The sequence below is a fragment of the Thunnus thynnus genome, chromosome 19 (assembly GCF_963924715.1).
Source record: "Thunnus thynnus chromosome 19, fThuThy2.1, whole genome shotgun sequence".
Classification (NCBI taxonomy): Eukaryota; Metazoa; Chordata; class Actinopteri; order Scombriformes; family Scombridae; genus Thunnus; species Thunnus thynnus.
Window position 1 is genome coordinate 17,980,904 of NC_089535.1, and position 16,882 is coordinate 17,997,785.

Here is a 16,882-nt window from a genome sequence, read left to right on the forward strand (position 1 = left end):
GTGACTCCAAAAGCCCTCCTCACTAAAAGAAGCATCAGTATCTCGTAATTTTGCGAGCTTTTTAGTGTTAAAGCACAACATTGTGTCCTTAGAAGCCTATTAGATATCAGTAATGAGCAAACAGGCTCTGTAATAACCTGCTATGGGTCCAAAGTCATGTTTGCTCAGGACAAGGTTAAATATATGAGTCATAGGGGGGGAGGAAGGAAATTAAACAGGAAAAAATATTTGTTTTAATCTCTTAGTTTCATCGGTGAGACAACGTCATGTTACACAATTTACTGATCCACATAAACCCCAATCAGTCATCCTTGCAGAACTAAACCAGCCCCCAAACCCTAAATCTATTTTAGATTTACATTACAATGAAGTAATATTGAATACTGATGTGTAGTAGGGTTAGCTGGTCCACCTTAAAGGTCTGTCCACCTTAAGTCTGATGATCAGGTTCCAATATGCAGTAAGTGTAACCCCTTTATGCTCCTCTATATATACTAGGCATTTTCTCGGGTTGTAAAAGACACTGCCCCTCATCCCACAGCCTGTGGTGACTTAACTTAATACATCCAAGCTTAATGAGGTATTTATTTGAGCTACTTCCTCTTTACTGAGCTACTTCCTATTTGTATGTATCAGGGTCCTACGTATGGCTTAGAAGGTTGACTGATTGTTTTAATGTTGTAGGCCAGATTTTCCCTTGACTGCCAGCATACTCCCTGGGTTGTTTGTGACTGATGATAAAGCTACATAGGATATTGTCCCAACTGTTGGAGTTGCATGCCTTATTTCACAGGATGTTTTCTTTATGCAGAGGTGATTGCCCATTCCTGCCCTAATTGAGAGCTGACTGAACCCATTTCATTATGGTTGAAGTAAAATCTGTAAAATCATCATTTAATACCCATTTGGTTAGTGTGTAATTGATTGTTTCTTTTGTTCTTTTCTTGCAGTGCTGACTGCTGTTTTGCCGAGGTTTTATCTTTATGTATTTTATTTCAGTGTTGGTTTTAAGAGGGTTCTTTTTAAGATTGTGTCCTAGGCCAGAACTTAATCCAGGAAGAGGGTCGTGGTCCTGTTCAAACCGGGGCCTACTAGGATACGCAGATTAACAGCTCCTTCTGTTGCACTGTTGAGTGTTCTGTGGTGTGTTTGCACCTTTCACTTTTATCTTTAGTTGTGTGTGTGTGTGTGTGTGTGTGTGTGTGTGTGTGTGTGTGTGTGTGTGTAATATCACTTACTTCTTTTTGCATTGGCCTAGAGTGGGTCAGTCAGACAGTGACCCTTATCCTGACTAGTAGAGCTTAGTGTAGTGTAGGGTAGGGTAGTGTAGTGGGTCTCTGTATTGTTTTATTGTTATTCTTTTACATGGTTTTATTGTCGTCTAAATAATTGGTTCTATACCTTTTTTTAGTAAGTAATGCTTAGGTTTCTTGGTACATTTAACATTTAATAAAAGGAATTGTTTTTAACCTTGGAAACCTGGACTCTGCTATTTCCTTGTCTGTGTTATATGGGTCAAATAACTGTCTTAGATGGTTTACCAGTACCTGGTCACATAAGCAAAACTCATTGTTAGTCCTACTTAATATCCTGAGGAAAAAGTAGATGTGTATAACAAACACTACTAAGAGCTGTGTCAGCTCACCACAGCATCCTAGTGGTAGTGTCTGGCCATTATGTCAGAATAATTTAATTATAATTTAATAATTTAATTCTGTAACAAAACAAATTTGGAATAATTGTTAATTGTTAATTATAAAATAACAGAAAGGTGTTTGGAGTGTATTTACTGCTCTTAAATGTAAAAATGGGTCAAATTTGACCTGAACAGTATGTAAGGGTTTAAAAGTTCCTCATACACACTCCTTCTGTAACTCAGAGAGACTTTAAAGTTTTACAAGCTGATATTTTTCGTGATGTTTGTGATTGTTTTAATTAATAAATTTGTCTTATTGTTATATTATTGTAATGTGTTCTCAGGTCTCTCTTGCATAAGATATGTTGATCTCAATGAGATTTCCTGAATAATAAGATGTATTATTATTATTATTCCATTACAATATATTATATAAGATAAAATGTATTAAGGGATTTGGTTAGATTACTCATTTTTTCCATCACTGAGGCACTTGAAAATCTATATCCAGTTTATGTATGATTTACACAAACTACATGCTCCTTGACTCCACCTTCCTGGTGACGTATTAGGAATTTGTAGCCGTTTAACCCTGAGTACAGCTTGTCAGGAAACCTTCCCGTCGCCTGAATAGAAACAAATAGGACTGCAACCCGCAGCATTACCCTAGTCTAAACCTTCTATGACCTAAACATAAGCACGTGAAGAATGGAGTTTGTTGAAGGGGAAACTTCATCTTGGCCTGTGTGGGAGTAAACCTTGCCTGAGATGCTTGACTCGGGGCTGAAAATCCCATAGTACGGCTACAGACAGCCTGCCTTTACTTTGACAGCTCGGTACTCGACGTCAGGTTACTGTATGATACTTGGCGACGTGTCATCGACCATTTAATTGTATGACTGTCAGTTTTACACGGCAAGTAAACTATTTGATTTTAGACAGAGGTGGTCTAGCGTACTTTCTCTAGCTAACGCTATACTTATATGTTAGGCTAACCAACTAACATTGCTAACTGGGAGAAAGCAACTTGTTAGCTGCCTAGCAATAAGGATCCTCCCAGGACTGGGATGGCTAGCGATTGTTAGCCACACTGTGACACTGTGCCATTAATTTGGTAACTACCTAATTATTTTCTTCATATTTATCCACATTTCTACATTGAACAAGATGTGCTTGGGCTTTCTCCTACTAGCCGGTGCTTTGTGACCCTACTTGTTTTCCTTTACAGGCAACAGTTCTTGTTTATCGGGGCACAGCTGTAGCTCGCTGCCTCTATTGTTTACATGGATAGCGGTCATCTGAAGTGCTCTGTGGGCATGCAGAGGTTGTAACGAGACTGGCTCAAATCACAGACCAACCACTGTGGAAATATGAAAATGGAGCCTGGAGCTAGCTAACGTCTGTTGACGTTTAGCCAAGACGTCTAGAGCCAACTCTCTAACAAAAATGAGGTTGATCGGGGGTCTAAAGGAGGACAGCTGTGCCTGCTGGACTGTTTGACTTTGTGTGGGCGTTGGACAAAGGACAGGAGTTTGTTTGTCCATATTAAAGCTTAAACTAATGCACGATTACGCGAGGAGAAAAGGAAATACACATTGCTGGGAACTGGGCCACCTCTCTGGCACTGGGATGATGCTCAAGACCCTTCTTATCACCAGTCTTCTTGGCTGGGCACAATGTCAAGAGAGCCAGAGCATGACACTAGAGGAGAAGACTGTCATCAGGTACATACACTGTTTAAAAAAACACTGTTTATGTGTGATTGTGAAGAATATCACAGCGTTTGTGTCATCATCTGTTTAAATTAATACATGTTCTCCCCCTTTTTTGTAGGGATCAAATCATTGAAATGTTTGATCATGCTTATGGCAGTTACATGGTAAGGTATTCACTTTGTAATGATTGTTATTACCACTACATGTTTTATGTTTGCATGTTGCAAGTTGCCGTTCAGACATCGAGTCAGTGGCAGGGTCCCCACTGATGTGGTGGGGTTGTGACGAAAGTAGATCTGCAGAATGTGGTTGCAGCTGCTAACATCCTGTGATTCCGGGTAGTCTTGACAGTATTGACCTACATGTAGTCAGCAATGGTTTGACTTACCCAGTGTTTCAGAGTTTTATATGTAAACTGTGTCTGTATGAGTAAAAAATACAGGACCAGGCAGGGAGCGAGATGGAGAAAGAAGCAGCACGTTCCTGTGTGCATGAGTCAAAGGTGCAATAATTGATGACATTAATCAAATCGAGTGCAGATTTATTGTAGGTTGCACAACAAAGTGTTAGTAAGAAACTGATGTTTAGATAAGCTGTGGAGATGTTGGGAAGAAGCGATGGGGCAGATACTAGCACTGGTCACAAAGATCAGATTTAGGTGAGGAGAATTGTGGAAATACAGGATACGCAGAGTGTCTTTTCATTATGAATGTGCTGTTGTTTGATATTAATTCATATTGTAGCAGCTACTGTTGATAGAATTTACATTGTTTCTGCAGATGTTTGTCCCCTGAGTTCAGTGACTTTTAGTTGCGGTCCTCAGCAGTGGATTTTTGACGCCATTGTCAATATCTGAGGGCTTAAATAACATAATTAACAATACACCAGCAGATAGTAATTTTTATTAAACTCATAACACGAACAGATCCAAATAAAAATAAATATTTGTTTGTCAAATAATTAAGACAAAGATATATATAGTGAGTTTTAAAATAAACTGGTCAGAGCTCTCACAAGCTTAGAAACAGTTACTGTTTCTGAACTTTGTATTTCTTTACTGCAGTTTCTTGTTACTTATTGGCCGACATATTCACCGATACCAACAGATGTGTGATAAACTAATAAGCAGATATAACAGCATGATTAGTTTATAGGTTAGGCAGTAGCTCTCAGTACCAAGAGTCAAAATTAATTGAAGCCATCTCATTAAAAACGGATTTAAATCTAGGATACCATTTTTAAGTTGATGCTCAGTCCTGGAATAGCAGATACATCATGGGAAAATTGGTGAGTGGAAAACAAAACTAGTGATATAGCAGATGCAGAAAGTATTGAGCCTTGGGCTCTCAGCGTCTTTTCTGTTGAGGAGAATTTTCAGCCTTCCAGCCATGCTCCCTTAATGAGATCTTTTCAGTAGATAGACAGTTACTGTTGTTTGTGTTGCAGAAATATGCCTATCCAGCAGACGAGCTGATGCCTCTCAGCTGCAGGGGGAGAGTCCGCGGCCAGGAGCCCAACAGAGGCGACATAGACGACTCCTTGGGGAAGTAAGTTCATCATCCACTGGCATCTGAAGCCCAGAAAGACCCAGTGAGGTTTATAGAGCCACAACAGTTAAATTCCCTAAAGGAAACAAGCCATGTATTTTTAATGCATGAGTTGGCATCAATGCAGACCAAAGCCTTTTCATAGTCTAATATCTAGAGTAAGAGTGCTATGAGTGCTGCGTCTCTTTAGAGTATTCTTTCATATTCTTTCATAGAGCTGTGCTACAAGTCTCTTTTAAACTCATAATTTGCTGCTTGTAAAAAGTAACTAAATGTTATCAAAACATATTAATTTGCTTAGTTTATTAGATTTAACCCCACATCATCCTCTGCCTGCTTTCAAGATTCAGCCTTCACCAAGAATTGTAATGATAGATTTAATTCTTTCTACGACTATCTCTCAAACTATGCATTTTCTGCAGTATTGTATCCATATTAAAGGGAATGTAAAAGGCTATATTTATGTAATGTCATCTCTTTTGAAATGGTATTTTGCATCTTCAAAGAAGACAGGGACTCAGTAATCATTGCTTTTATAATGCTGTGCATCTCCAAACAGATTTAATTTGACATGGAGTAGAAGATTCTCTAGTTCCTCAGGGGTACAAGAATTGGATGCTAATTTAAGTCAGTGACATTTACAAGAAGGCATTAAATCATGGACTTATAGTACAAAGCATCCTTTTATGCACCGTACATGTTGAGTAATGTAATTTCACTGTAAAATCAACGTATTCAAGGTTCAACAGCTGGTAGTTCATTAAAAATTAAACTGGATCAATGGCAAAGTGGGACACCAGCTGTAATGTGTTGCGGCAGACGCTCTCATTCTAACCTCTCCTCTGCCTTTTCCGTAGGTTTTCTCTCACACTGATCGACACCCTCGATACCCTGGTGGTGAGTACTTGCTTCTCCTCTGCTTACATGAATAAAAAAACAGTAATAGCTGTAGTGTTGCTGTTGTCTTGTAGCCTCTTTGAAATGTGCACCTGATGTTTTTGCAGATACAGTATTAAAATATATCAACAAAGCAGACCTTTACTTGCCTGGTTGATTGTTCTTGGGGCATGTTTTTCACTGTGCTTTTGTTTTGGGCCTTTTTTTTTCCTTTTGCAAGTACATTAACTTGTGTTTGTCTGTTTGTCTTTATGAGCAGGTGTTAAACAAGCTTGATGAGTTTGAAGATGCAGTGAGGAAGACTGTGAAGGATGTACGCCTGGATAACGACGTGGTGGTGTCTGTGTTTGAGACCAACATCAGAGTTCTGGGGTATAAAAAACGTTGCTGATTTACTATATATTATATTATTATCTGTATGTATAACAACATGAGAGTTGAGTGAATGCTTTTGAATTTCCCATCAGCACAGCTGATGTTACGAGACTTGGTTTCTCAGGTTCTAAACCACCCACAATAATCTTTATGTTTAATGTCGTCGTTCTCCTAATTCTCCTCAGAGGGCTTCTGGGAGCCCACGTGATGGCTGACCTGCTCCGTCAGCGTGGGGAGAGGATGCAGTGGTATCAAGATGAGCTCCTACACATGGCCAACGAGCTGGGCCATCGATTACTGCCTGCCTTCAACACCACAAGTGGCCTTCCTTACCCCAAGGTATTCCTTATTTTACTGTGGAATATCACTGGTTTTATTTCAAATGTATTATACGCAGATGGAGCAGACTGTCAAATCACTGCATTAATAGAGAACAATTTCAGTCAGTGCACTACTGGGGGACTAAAATATTTCAGATTTTAGTTAAGTAAATGTTTCTGTTTTGGTTTTCCAGGTGAATCTGCGGTATGGAGTCCTAAACCCACTTTCACGCACAGGCACTGAATCTGACACCTGCACAGCTTGTGCAGGAACAATGATCCTGGAGTTTGCTGCCCTCAGCAGACTGTCAGGGGAGTCTGTGTTTGAGGTATTACCTTCCTCTGCCTGTCTTTGATTTTTTTTTTTTTTCATTTTTATGTGTATGTAATGGGAAAATACTTATTACAAATTTTATCTAGCTATAACTGATGTCAGTTGTTGGAAGCTGAAAACCCATATGAACAATATAATTGTTCTTACCACAAACAATTTTAAGGACATAACACCTATTACTGTTTTACAGGAGCATGCAAGGAAGGCTCTGGACGTCCTCTGGGAGAGGAGACAGAGAGGAAGTGACTTGGTGGGGACAGTCATCAATATCCATAATGGAGAATGGGTCCGGAGAGGTGAGGCAGTTTAAACACACTCATTCATAGTGTAAAACAATCAAAATAAATCAAAAGCCTACATATAGGTGAGAGATGAAAAGTGGAGCCACACATGTTGGCACACAGTGGATTAAGATGATACAAAACAAATTCAGGAATACACAACGGTACACATTAACAGCTATATGCATGGACTATAATGTAATTTTTATTGTCACTTGTGTGTTTGCAGACAGTGGAGTTGGTGCTGGTATCGACTCATACTACGAATATCTGATGAAGGCCTACATTCTTCTCGGAGACAATGTTTTTCTGGAGAGGTTCAACATTGTAGGTTCTCCATCACTGTCGCAACATCATTGACCACCTATTGGTTTTGTTGAAATTGCGATTGTTTGGGTTGAAGTGTTTTCTTATATATTTTTCATGATATTTATCTGTAACAGCACTACAGTGCCATTATGAAGTACATAAGTCAGCCTCCCCTGCTGCTCAATGTACACATGCACAACCCTACTGTGAGCGTGCGCAGCTGGATGGACTCTCTCCTGGCGTTCTTCCCTGGCTTACAGGTCTGTAATCCTGTTTTAAGATGCACTGGATTAATCACATTTACCGCTATTCAAACATAGAAGAAGGTGCTAACAAAGAGGTGTTGACAAATGTTAGTGATTCAATTTAATTCTAGAAATTGTTGCACATATTTCTGGTGTGACATTTATTTTTCCACGCAGGTTTTGAGAGGAGATCTGAAACCAGCTATTGAGACTCATGAGATGCTTTACCAAGTCACTAAACAGCACAAGTTTCTTCCTGAGGCAAAGAATCTCTAATTTTTTGCTCTATTTAATGCCATATAGAATTTTTTTTTTCACAAGAAGCCAGCATCACTAACTCCTCTCTCTTTCTTTGGTTAATATTTCTGTAGGCTTTCACTACAGAGTTCAGAGTTCACTGGGGCCAACACCTACTGAGACCAGAGTTTGCAGAAAGCACCTACTACCTCTATAAGGTGAACTACCTGACAGAAATAAACTATAATTTTCAAAGTACATCACACTTGTACTATATACACAAAGCGTTTTGTGCCATGTGAGTGTGGTTGAGACTGTGATCTCTGCAGGCCACTGGCGACCCCTACTACCTCAGAGTGGGACAGTCCATCGTGGAAAAGCTCAACGCCTACGCCAGGGTGCCTTGCGGGTTTGCTGCTGTGCAAGATGTCCGCACTGGGACGCATGAAGACAGGTATTTATTGTCAAGGACAGTTGCTGGTCCAAACTTGTTTAAACATGACAGATACATGTTTTGTAGACTTCCTGCATCGAAGAGTTACCTTAGAAGATGTGCGGTCTTTGTTGATGAAATAACTGTTGTAATGGTGCCTCAAAACATTTCTCATCCATGTGTAATAACGTGTTCTGTGTGTGTGTGTAGGATGGACTCATTCTTTCTGGCGGAGATGTTTAAATACCTGTACCTGCTGTTTTCGGAGAAGACACAGCTGCCCATTGATATTGACGACTACATCTTTACCACGGAGGCACACCTTCTCCCCGTGTCTCTCTCCACCACCCAGCCATCCTGTCAAGGCAACAATACAGTGAGAGCAGATGCACATATTGTTTTTTTATTTTGGATCTCAAGCTGATATAAGCTTCAAACACTCATGAAGAGGATAGTTTAGCTCTGTCTAAAATGATTATTAGTCTGTTAAGACTTTATTATTTATACATAAATAGTAATAACTATTTGTTGCCATACTTGATATTGTATATTATTGTGTATTACATTTAAAGAATGTGATTTTCAATGTATAGATGTGTGGCTTTTATTACAATGCAATGTATTGAGAAGTGCAGAGTTAAAATACTTGCTGACCTTTTTAATATGTGACTTAATGTACATATGAGTGTATGAGCTGACAAGTGTTAACTGTGTGTCCTTTGCTCCAGGAAAGTGTTCCTGTTACTCAAGAAGAGGATCTGTTCACACACTCCTGTCCCAGCACAGAGACTTTGTTTCCCAACAACCCTTCATTCGCCAAAACCATCCGGGACAGCTACAAGTACCTCACTGGGGTGGGGCGAGCCTTCCACCCTTTACCTGTCAGGTGTGTCCAGTTGTCACCTGGGGGCTTTTGATGTTAGAGTGGAGCCATAATTACTTTGAGTTTTAACATTGGTGTGTTTATACTTTACAGGGAAATTGAACTACCACTCCACGATAACGGCATGGAGCCAGTGGAGTTCCTGAAAAGCATGGGCATTTCTCTCACTCCACTGAATGAGGTCATGGCACGAGACAGGGGGGGTCAGAAGGTATTTTGATTACTTTATACTCATCTCAGGACCTGAAGTTCTGCTTGTCTTGTTGCTTTTTTATATTTTATCCCCTCTGGACCTCAACATTGTCCCAACGACCTCTTAAACAGAAAACATCCTTGTAGATTTGGCTCAGTAGTCCAGACTGATTCACTTTAAAACCACAATTTCTAAAGCTGAAGGAACTCAGTAATTCATGTTATTTATTGATATGTCAAATGAGAAATCGTGGACTTGCAGATATTTAAAAAGATCATTTTATGAAAGGAGAAATGTGTTGTTTTTTTAAATGAAGCTGAAGAGAGATGATCAAATGAGTCAGAAACATTGTAGTATCCCAATTTATCTAAAAAGCCCTCTTTATTGGCTAAATAAATGGATAAATATCAAGCATTTTTCATATTTTTTATGATTTTTAGTATGCTTAGCAGTAGTAGCAGTAAAAGTAAATTGTTGTGCTCTCTGAAGTTACAGAAAAATGAATCCTAGCTGTAATGAGAAGGAAGATCCCTGCTATGTTTTTCAGAGGGTTTAATGACACAATTTTAAATCATGCAAAGATGTTTCCAGTTCCTGACTTTAAGACCTGAGTCAGTCTATTTGGCTGCTTAGATTTTCTCAATGATGCACTGAAACATGTTGAACCATGCATTTCTATGTTTTAAGCATGCTTTGATGGAGCTGTTCATTAAAAAATAACCTGCTGCTGAACCAATTATATTTCTAAAATTGCACAAAATAACAGTGCTTTGAGCAACACGGATTTAGAAAATTATAAGGCACTTGAACCAAATGACAGAGCCTTTTATTAAAAACTGATTTCTCTGCCATTTCATCAGCTTTGCTACCCTCAATTTTGGGTTTTCTTAAGCACTAAGCATACCCCCTGTGGTATCATGAGATCTCCAGCAGTGAGGGGAAAAGGGAAATATGTCAATCATAGTAAATGGATTACCAAATGTTTTATAAGAATTGGGTTAATAGCAAAGTTAGTGGAGTAAATGATGCCTGTAATTTAGGTTACTATAATATCAAGTATAAGTATAATAAATTTGAACTGATGATATTTTCATACAGATTCCCTCCTTTAAAACATGACACTTAACATTTTGGGAAAGCAATGTCTTAAAATAACCCATTTTCAATCCACTTTTCAAAATATTAATCTTTGTAGGAGCATAAGGGAGTGTACCGGGTTAAACTTGTGGCAGAGGTGAGCCAGACACCAGAGGAGGAGGAAGTGGTTCCTCATGTTGTTCAGCTCATATCCCCCCCGTTTCTGGGTAGGACAGTCCTCACCGCGGGACCTGCCAAGTTTGGAATGGACCTCACCAAGCAAGAGCACGGGGTGAGTTTCTGATGTTACAATAATATAGTATACAGTATCAACATCAAAGCTCCCAGCAAGCCGTATAGCTTTTATAAGAAACAGGTGTTGGATCATAATGACAAAGACAAAGAAAACTTCAATATTTTCTCTCTATTTTTCCAGAACTACACTAATATTACCTGTTTTGTCCAAAAATAAATGATGACATATGTGCTTTTTTGGAAACATTTGCACACTCTTTCTTTTCAAATGCAACCACAATAACGCATTAACACAAACTCTTGTGCTGCAGGTGAAGGGCAGCATAGTGAAAGCTTCTCCCTACACAGCATGCGGGCCGATAGATAATGCAGTAGATCTTAAAGGCCACATCGCTCTGGCTCTGCGTGGTGACTGCATGTTTGCTGCAAAGGCTCGTTGGCTGCAGGAGGCAGGAGCCATAGGAGTCATCTTCATAGGTGAGGATCACCTCCACTGCAACAGATCAATTTTTCCCTACAGTACATCTCACATCTCAATATGCACAGTTTAGATTGACAACCAAATACTGCAAAAGCTGGAGCTAACAAAAATTAAATGATTCTAATTATTCCCTTAATTCTCTTTCTTAGACCACCGTGAGGGGAGTAATAGCGAGGAAACGCCGCTCTTCCAGATGGTTGGGGACGGCGACTCCACTGAAGACATCACCATGCCTTTGGTCTTCCTGTTCAGCCACGAGGGTGCTGTACTCACAGCTGCCCTGGAGGAACATCACAACGTAGATGTGCTGCTGCTGCCCAAGGAGAGGCAGCTTGGACATGGTGAGAACCAGGAGGAGGCAGATTAAAGGATGCACCGGGTGATATTTCTACGTTTTTGTTATTGTCAACAAATCCCATGAAAAGACAAAATCCAATAATGTGTTAGTCTGTCTTTCATTACTCTCTGACCTCCCTACCCTCTTAGTGGCTCTCAGCCCCAACCTATTCATCCCCGCTGAAGATGTAAAACTTTAAAATCAGGGTCACGAATCTTATTTCTAAAAAAGGCAACGTAAATAGTGCATTTGTTGGGATCTGTTTTCAGCTGCGGATTTGGTGCACCAGTGAGTATTAGAGGCACCACCAGGAAGGTGTGTGTGGGATGTGACTCAAAAGAAACTACAGTGGTGATGTTCACTCTATGAAGGAACAGGTCACCCACCAACGGTGTGGCTCATTGATATGTTTTTTATAGTTTGCTACACGCAGTTTTATTCTTGATTTGTTAACAATGCACTGATTGGCCTGTAGGTGGGGCACAACACTTGTGTATTTTGATGTATTAATGCATCTCACCAATGGCAAATTTAAAATTATACAGATTATTCTGAAGGTGAACTGCAATTATATACAAAAACAAAATTTATTTAGTTTCTATTATTGTTTATATATATCTTTTTTGTTTAGACAGGCACTTTGTTCCCTTGTAATGAATATTGTCAGATCATAGTTATTGTCTCAGATGTAATTATTTTCTCTGTTCTGTTTCTGATTTAGTTTTTTTCTGTTTTTGTTTTTCTGATACTGATTCTCTCTCTGTCCACATTGTCCAGATAAGACAGAAAAACCAGTCGGCATGAACATCAAACTCCGGCTAGCAGAAGACGGGGAGCTGGAGGAGGGGGCGGCCACAGGGCCCACCCTGGAGTTTGTCTTGGAGAAAGAAGAGGTGGCGCTTCTTAATGAAGAGGAGGAGGCGGAAGAGCTCAAAGGAGAACGACAATCACAGCAGCAGCAGTTCTGCGCAAAGGCAGCACAGAATGACAGAACTGAACCGTGTTCAGCAGATTCGTCTCAAACCCTGAACTCTAACAGTGGACCAGACACAAATCCTTGACCACTGCTGATCCCAAAGCAGCCAAAGTTTCCTAACACTGATCCCTCATCCGTTTCTGAATGGCATGTGCCTCGGAGCCCCTCACTGCCCTACGTGGAGCCCTAACTGACCCAGCCTGCATGTTTACAACCAATAGAGGAGAGTCAAGCAGTGTGACGGCCACACTCACATCCTGTCTTGACTTTGAAACCTGAAGATGGTTCTATATTTATTAGACAGACCGTCAAAGTGGAACTTTCCGTCTGTGCGCTGCAGGTCTCTGAATTAAGGGGTTTTATGAGACAAAACTAGGTAGTTAAAGGCCAAATGCTGTAGGTTATTATGTGCTGGTGCTGCCTAAACCTAGCCTGTAGTGTTGCTATTGTAGGCACATACAAGGTGTTTGTGGTGATAATGATGTAGATCATTGACTAGGATATAAAATTACCTCACCTTAGAGGAAAACATAGATAAGGCAAAGAAAATGTACTCGGCTACATTTTTATGCAACGCAGTTTGTTTTTAATCTAGATTGCACCTTTTCACTTAAACAAGTACTGTTAAATATTCAATAATGGTGAATGGAGTATCGTTATTGCCAGTAGGTGGTGTTGGCTACCATAACTTCTTAGTAATATAATGTCAGTAGATGAAGGACACAAATTGGGGCCAATTTGGAAAGTTTATCTTATTTTGTACTAGTAAGCAACTTCAGGGAATTTCATGAGTGAATGCAGTTTGCTAGTTTGACCGATTTGTTCAAATGTTTGTGTGTGTGTGCATTTTCTTTCTGCTTGTGTGTGCGCATGTGTGTAAGGTGTGTAATTACTAGAATACCCAAGACAGTGTCATCGTCACAATACATCAGTTCTATTCGATAAAGCCTTCCTGTCTTTACAAAGTTGCCACCATCCAAGGAATTAAGAGTATAACGTCTGTACAGTAGACCACCAAGAATCCTGGATATTTTAGGCTATATGCTATTTTTTCAACCTATAAATAACTGTTAATTTAAATTAATCATGTCATTTTAAGAACCTTTATAACAAAATTACCAAAGCTGTTTTTTCTGGAGATGAAGTCTTCATGTAACCATCTGGTAAGTTGCTGATTCAGCATCACAGATTGGTCTGCAGTACCAGACTGCTTTACACTTTGTGAAACGTGTCTGGCAGATTCAAACAGAAATGATCATTCAGCCTGTCTTTGCATTTGTGTGTGTGTGTGTGTGTGTGTGTGTGTGTGTGTGTGTGTGTGTGTGTGTGTGTGTGTGTGTTGCAATCAGTAATTTTGATTTGCAAAAAGTCATTAATCATCCCATTTATACTGTGTAATGATTAAATGTTTATAACATCTTAAAACAGAAGGAAAACTCTACAGGGTTAGTTTCAAAACAGTAAAATAGGATTTTAATATTTTGTTACGTCCAGTAAGATTTCTGGAGTGCAGCAACGTTTTTTTTTAATCGTCTAAAATAGTGACAGTCGAACTCTAGAAAGGTCAATTGGATCCTGTACATTGATTTCCAAATTGATGAAGCAATTTGGATCTAGTTTTGTGCTGTTGGTCTCTCTCTCTCACACACTTTACACAAACAAAATCATGTTGTGGGCATTATGATTTGTAAAAACTTTATGCAACAATTCAGAAACATGCATAACTCTTCAATCAGTTTGTTCATATATTCACTTTATTCTCACTAATAATAGGTTGCATGGTTTTTGTCTTTTGTGGTACATGAAAATGTGAGCTGTTTTTTTTTTTTTTTAAGTTTGTACAATGGACCTTTTCTCGATGCTGCTGAGTCAACTTCAAGTCTTACTCCAACATGACATTGTATTTTTTGTGTTTAGTATGTATGAGAACCTGTATACCTCAGGACTGTGTACATTACTGTTCACACAGAGAAAACGACCATGGACAAGAAGTAAGGTATTCTTTTTATTATTATTATTATTATATTTCATGCTATTTAATATTGTGCTCAGCTGTTTTCTAAGGTTTCTGTTTTTCTGCGACTAAAACTCAAAAAGTGCCAAAAGAGATGCATGACATGGCTCCTGTTTCTGTTTCACATCTTCTCTGTATTCTGTTTCTGAGCTGAGGCAGACTCATCAATGAATTAAACATCACAATTTTAAACCTCTTTTCCTCTTTGCTTCCTGTATATGAGATTTACAATACTCTTCATTGTCAGGATCATTGACTATAATGGGAATCAATTAGCCAATGTGGTGCCATATATAATTTTATATAAGACATGAATCTTTTTCTACAAGACCATTTCATGTCACATATGTATTATGGCATATCTTTAACTAACATTTAAAAAGGATGCAAATGCTGGGTATGCTACAACATCCGATGTAATCTTGGTGAAAATTTATTTCTTACCATCACCCATATTTTTCTATTAAAGTAATAGAAACTATTTAGAACTTTAAAACTTAATTTCACTGCATGTTGCTTTAGTAAGAGAAGAAAATCTTACTTTCTCAACAAGAAAATCATTTATTTACATATTTCTGATCTACATAGAGAATTATTTCTAAGCTCACTGTTCATGTCTTTGCAGTGAAGTATTTAGGGAGGACTGATTATGTCCAAAAGGCAGAAGACATAACCCTCACTGCCTTGAGCTACAGGAAGTTGTAAATACGGTGGCTATTTTTGTCAGTAGAAAATGAGACAGAAACCTATTTGTACCAGATGGTGGCAGGTAGCGGAAAATAGCACAGTGGCAAGAATGATGACGTTTATGATTCTATTCTTGATGATGATGATGTTGATGCTGAAAAGAGCAATGGCCAAACAAAACACTGCAAAATTTCCAAATGATTCATATAACTATGTTTTTTGTCAGTATAGTATACTTTGTGCGAAATAATAAGGCATTCAAACAATTTGTGTATGCTGGTACTCATATAGTGGGAGATAATAATATTCATCTTGAGCCTTAATGTCATTTAAACAAAAATATACTACAAGCACTCAGTGTGGGTAGATAGCGGAAGGAGATACAATGCTTTATTTTAAGCTCTTTTATGCTCGTGGTAATCCATTTTGATGAATTCTATCTGGTAATTCCTATCTGACATGAAGAGCTACTTTTATATCTGATGCTGTGAAGCCAGAGACTTTTGTTCCTGCTCTGGTCACAGAATCATGGTCATTGCTTGAGTTGACCTTTCAGTTCTGAACAAACATGCAGGCCCAGCCTTGTCCAGCTGCCATTCACCGTTTGGCCTCTGTTTGGCAAAGAATAATGGATTTAATGGGCAGCTCTGACAACAGTAGAAAGAAATCACACATGATATGTTTGCTTATCTGATGTGTATTCAAACCTCTTGAAAATATGCCCTTAGAGTTGAGGCATCATCTTACTGCACCTGCTGTATCCAGCTAAGTTAAGTGCAACAATAGAGTCTCTGTGTTATTGAAATGAATGAGCTATTTTATTTGTGGCTTTTATATCCTCAACCAGATACTCATAACCTCAAATGGCTCTATGTATGGATATTATGTCACTAGACCTTTTTCCACAGACTCACTGTTACCATCGATCTGGATGACTGTGACAACCCCTGTGTCACTGTAAACGTGCCATAATGCTGCACTGTGCACATGTTTAATGGCTCTTTGTCTGTAGCATGAATCATGAATCTAATGTCTTCTGTGACTTCAATCTGAGATTAAAACCAGCAAACACGTTTTCATTATGCAGTAGGCTAGTTGTTTCAGTTCACAAATCAAGTGAATCCAGAGCTGCAGCTCAAGCATCAACACCATTATGCAAATGAATCCATCCAATCACACTTAACTTTACAATGTAATATTTGCTCATCAATGTTCTCCCTTAACCATTATGTTCAATATGCTATTATTAGCCAATCTATGTTGCCTAGTGTAAAGTTAATTAGTATAAATAAATTAATGATTGGTTGACAAGCTAAACTTATCAGCATTAAAACAAGATTCTCATTTTTATCACAGACAGCATATATGTGTAAACCAACTAAGCACATCATATTATAAATCATATTATTATATATCATATTATATCATTATCTTATTATTAATGTTACTCAAACCAAGCAAGTCTATCTGCTAACTCCTAGTATCTACACGACACACCCACTTTACTTAATGACACACCCACTTGGTTAGGTTCAGGCATGAGCCATGAGATGTTTAGGGCAGTGGTTCTCAAAGTGGGGTCTGGGTACCCTCAGGGGTCCTTGAAGGGGTTCCAGAGGGTCCCCAGCAAATAGGGGAATGGTTTATTTT

The 16,882-nt window shown here is 38.9% G+C and overlaps 1 protein-coding gene across 2 annotated transcripts; it reads left to right on the top strand.

Moving 5' to 3' along the window:
• Positions 1 to 2,267: 2,267 nt before the first annotated feature.
• Positions 2,268 to 14,737, top strand: si:ch211-282j22.3 (ER degradation-enhancing alpha-mannosidase-like protein 3). 2 transcript variants are annotated; one of them, XM_067574266.1, is made up of 21 exons: positions 2,268 to 2,750; positions 2,865 to 3,360; positions 3,470 to 3,515; positions 4,798 to 4,898; positions 5,756 to 5,795; positions 6,055 to 6,167; positions 6,356 to 6,509; positions 6,685 to 6,819; positions 7,015 to 7,120; positions 7,335 to 7,432; positions 7,549 to 7,674; positions 7,837 to 7,920; positions 8,031 to 8,114; positions 8,226 to 8,350; positions 8,540 to 8,705; positions 9,058 to 9,215; positions 9,306 to 9,423; positions 10,601 to 10,774; positions 11,049 to 11,214; positions 11,368 to 11,559; positions 12,333 to 14,737. In XM_067574266.1, the coding sequence occupies exons 2-21, from the start codon at positions 3,197 to 3,199 to the stop codon at positions 12,614 to 12,616; spliced, it is 2,634 nt and encodes an 877-aa protein (XP_067430367.1). In that variant the 5' UTR covers positions 2,268 to 2,750; positions 2,865 to 3,196; the 3' UTR covers positions 12,617 to 14,737. The 2 variants fall into 2 exon arrangements, with proteins under 2 accessions (XP_067430367.1, XP_067430368.1); XM_067574267.1 differs by lacking the exon at positions 2,268 to 2,750 and having other exon boundaries at positions 3,275 to 3,360; positions 3,470 to 3,853.
• Positions 14,738 to 16,882: the final 2,145 nt, after the last annotated feature.

Bases quoted from the DNA above. Each gene is read 5' to 3' on its own strand.
- si:ch211-282j22.3 (XM_067574266.1), top strand. From the start codon at position 3,197: ATGCACGATTACGCGAGGAGAAAAGGAAATACACATTGCTGGGAACTG. The intron at 6,510-6,684 runs GTATTCCTTATT...TTGGTTTTCCAG, and splicing joins GTGGCCTTCCTTACCCCAAG to GTGAATCTGCGGTATGGAGT. The intron at 8,351-8,539 runs GTATTTATTGTC...GTGTGTGTGTAG, and splicing joins ACTGGGACGCATGAAGACAG to GATGGACTCATTCTTTCTGG.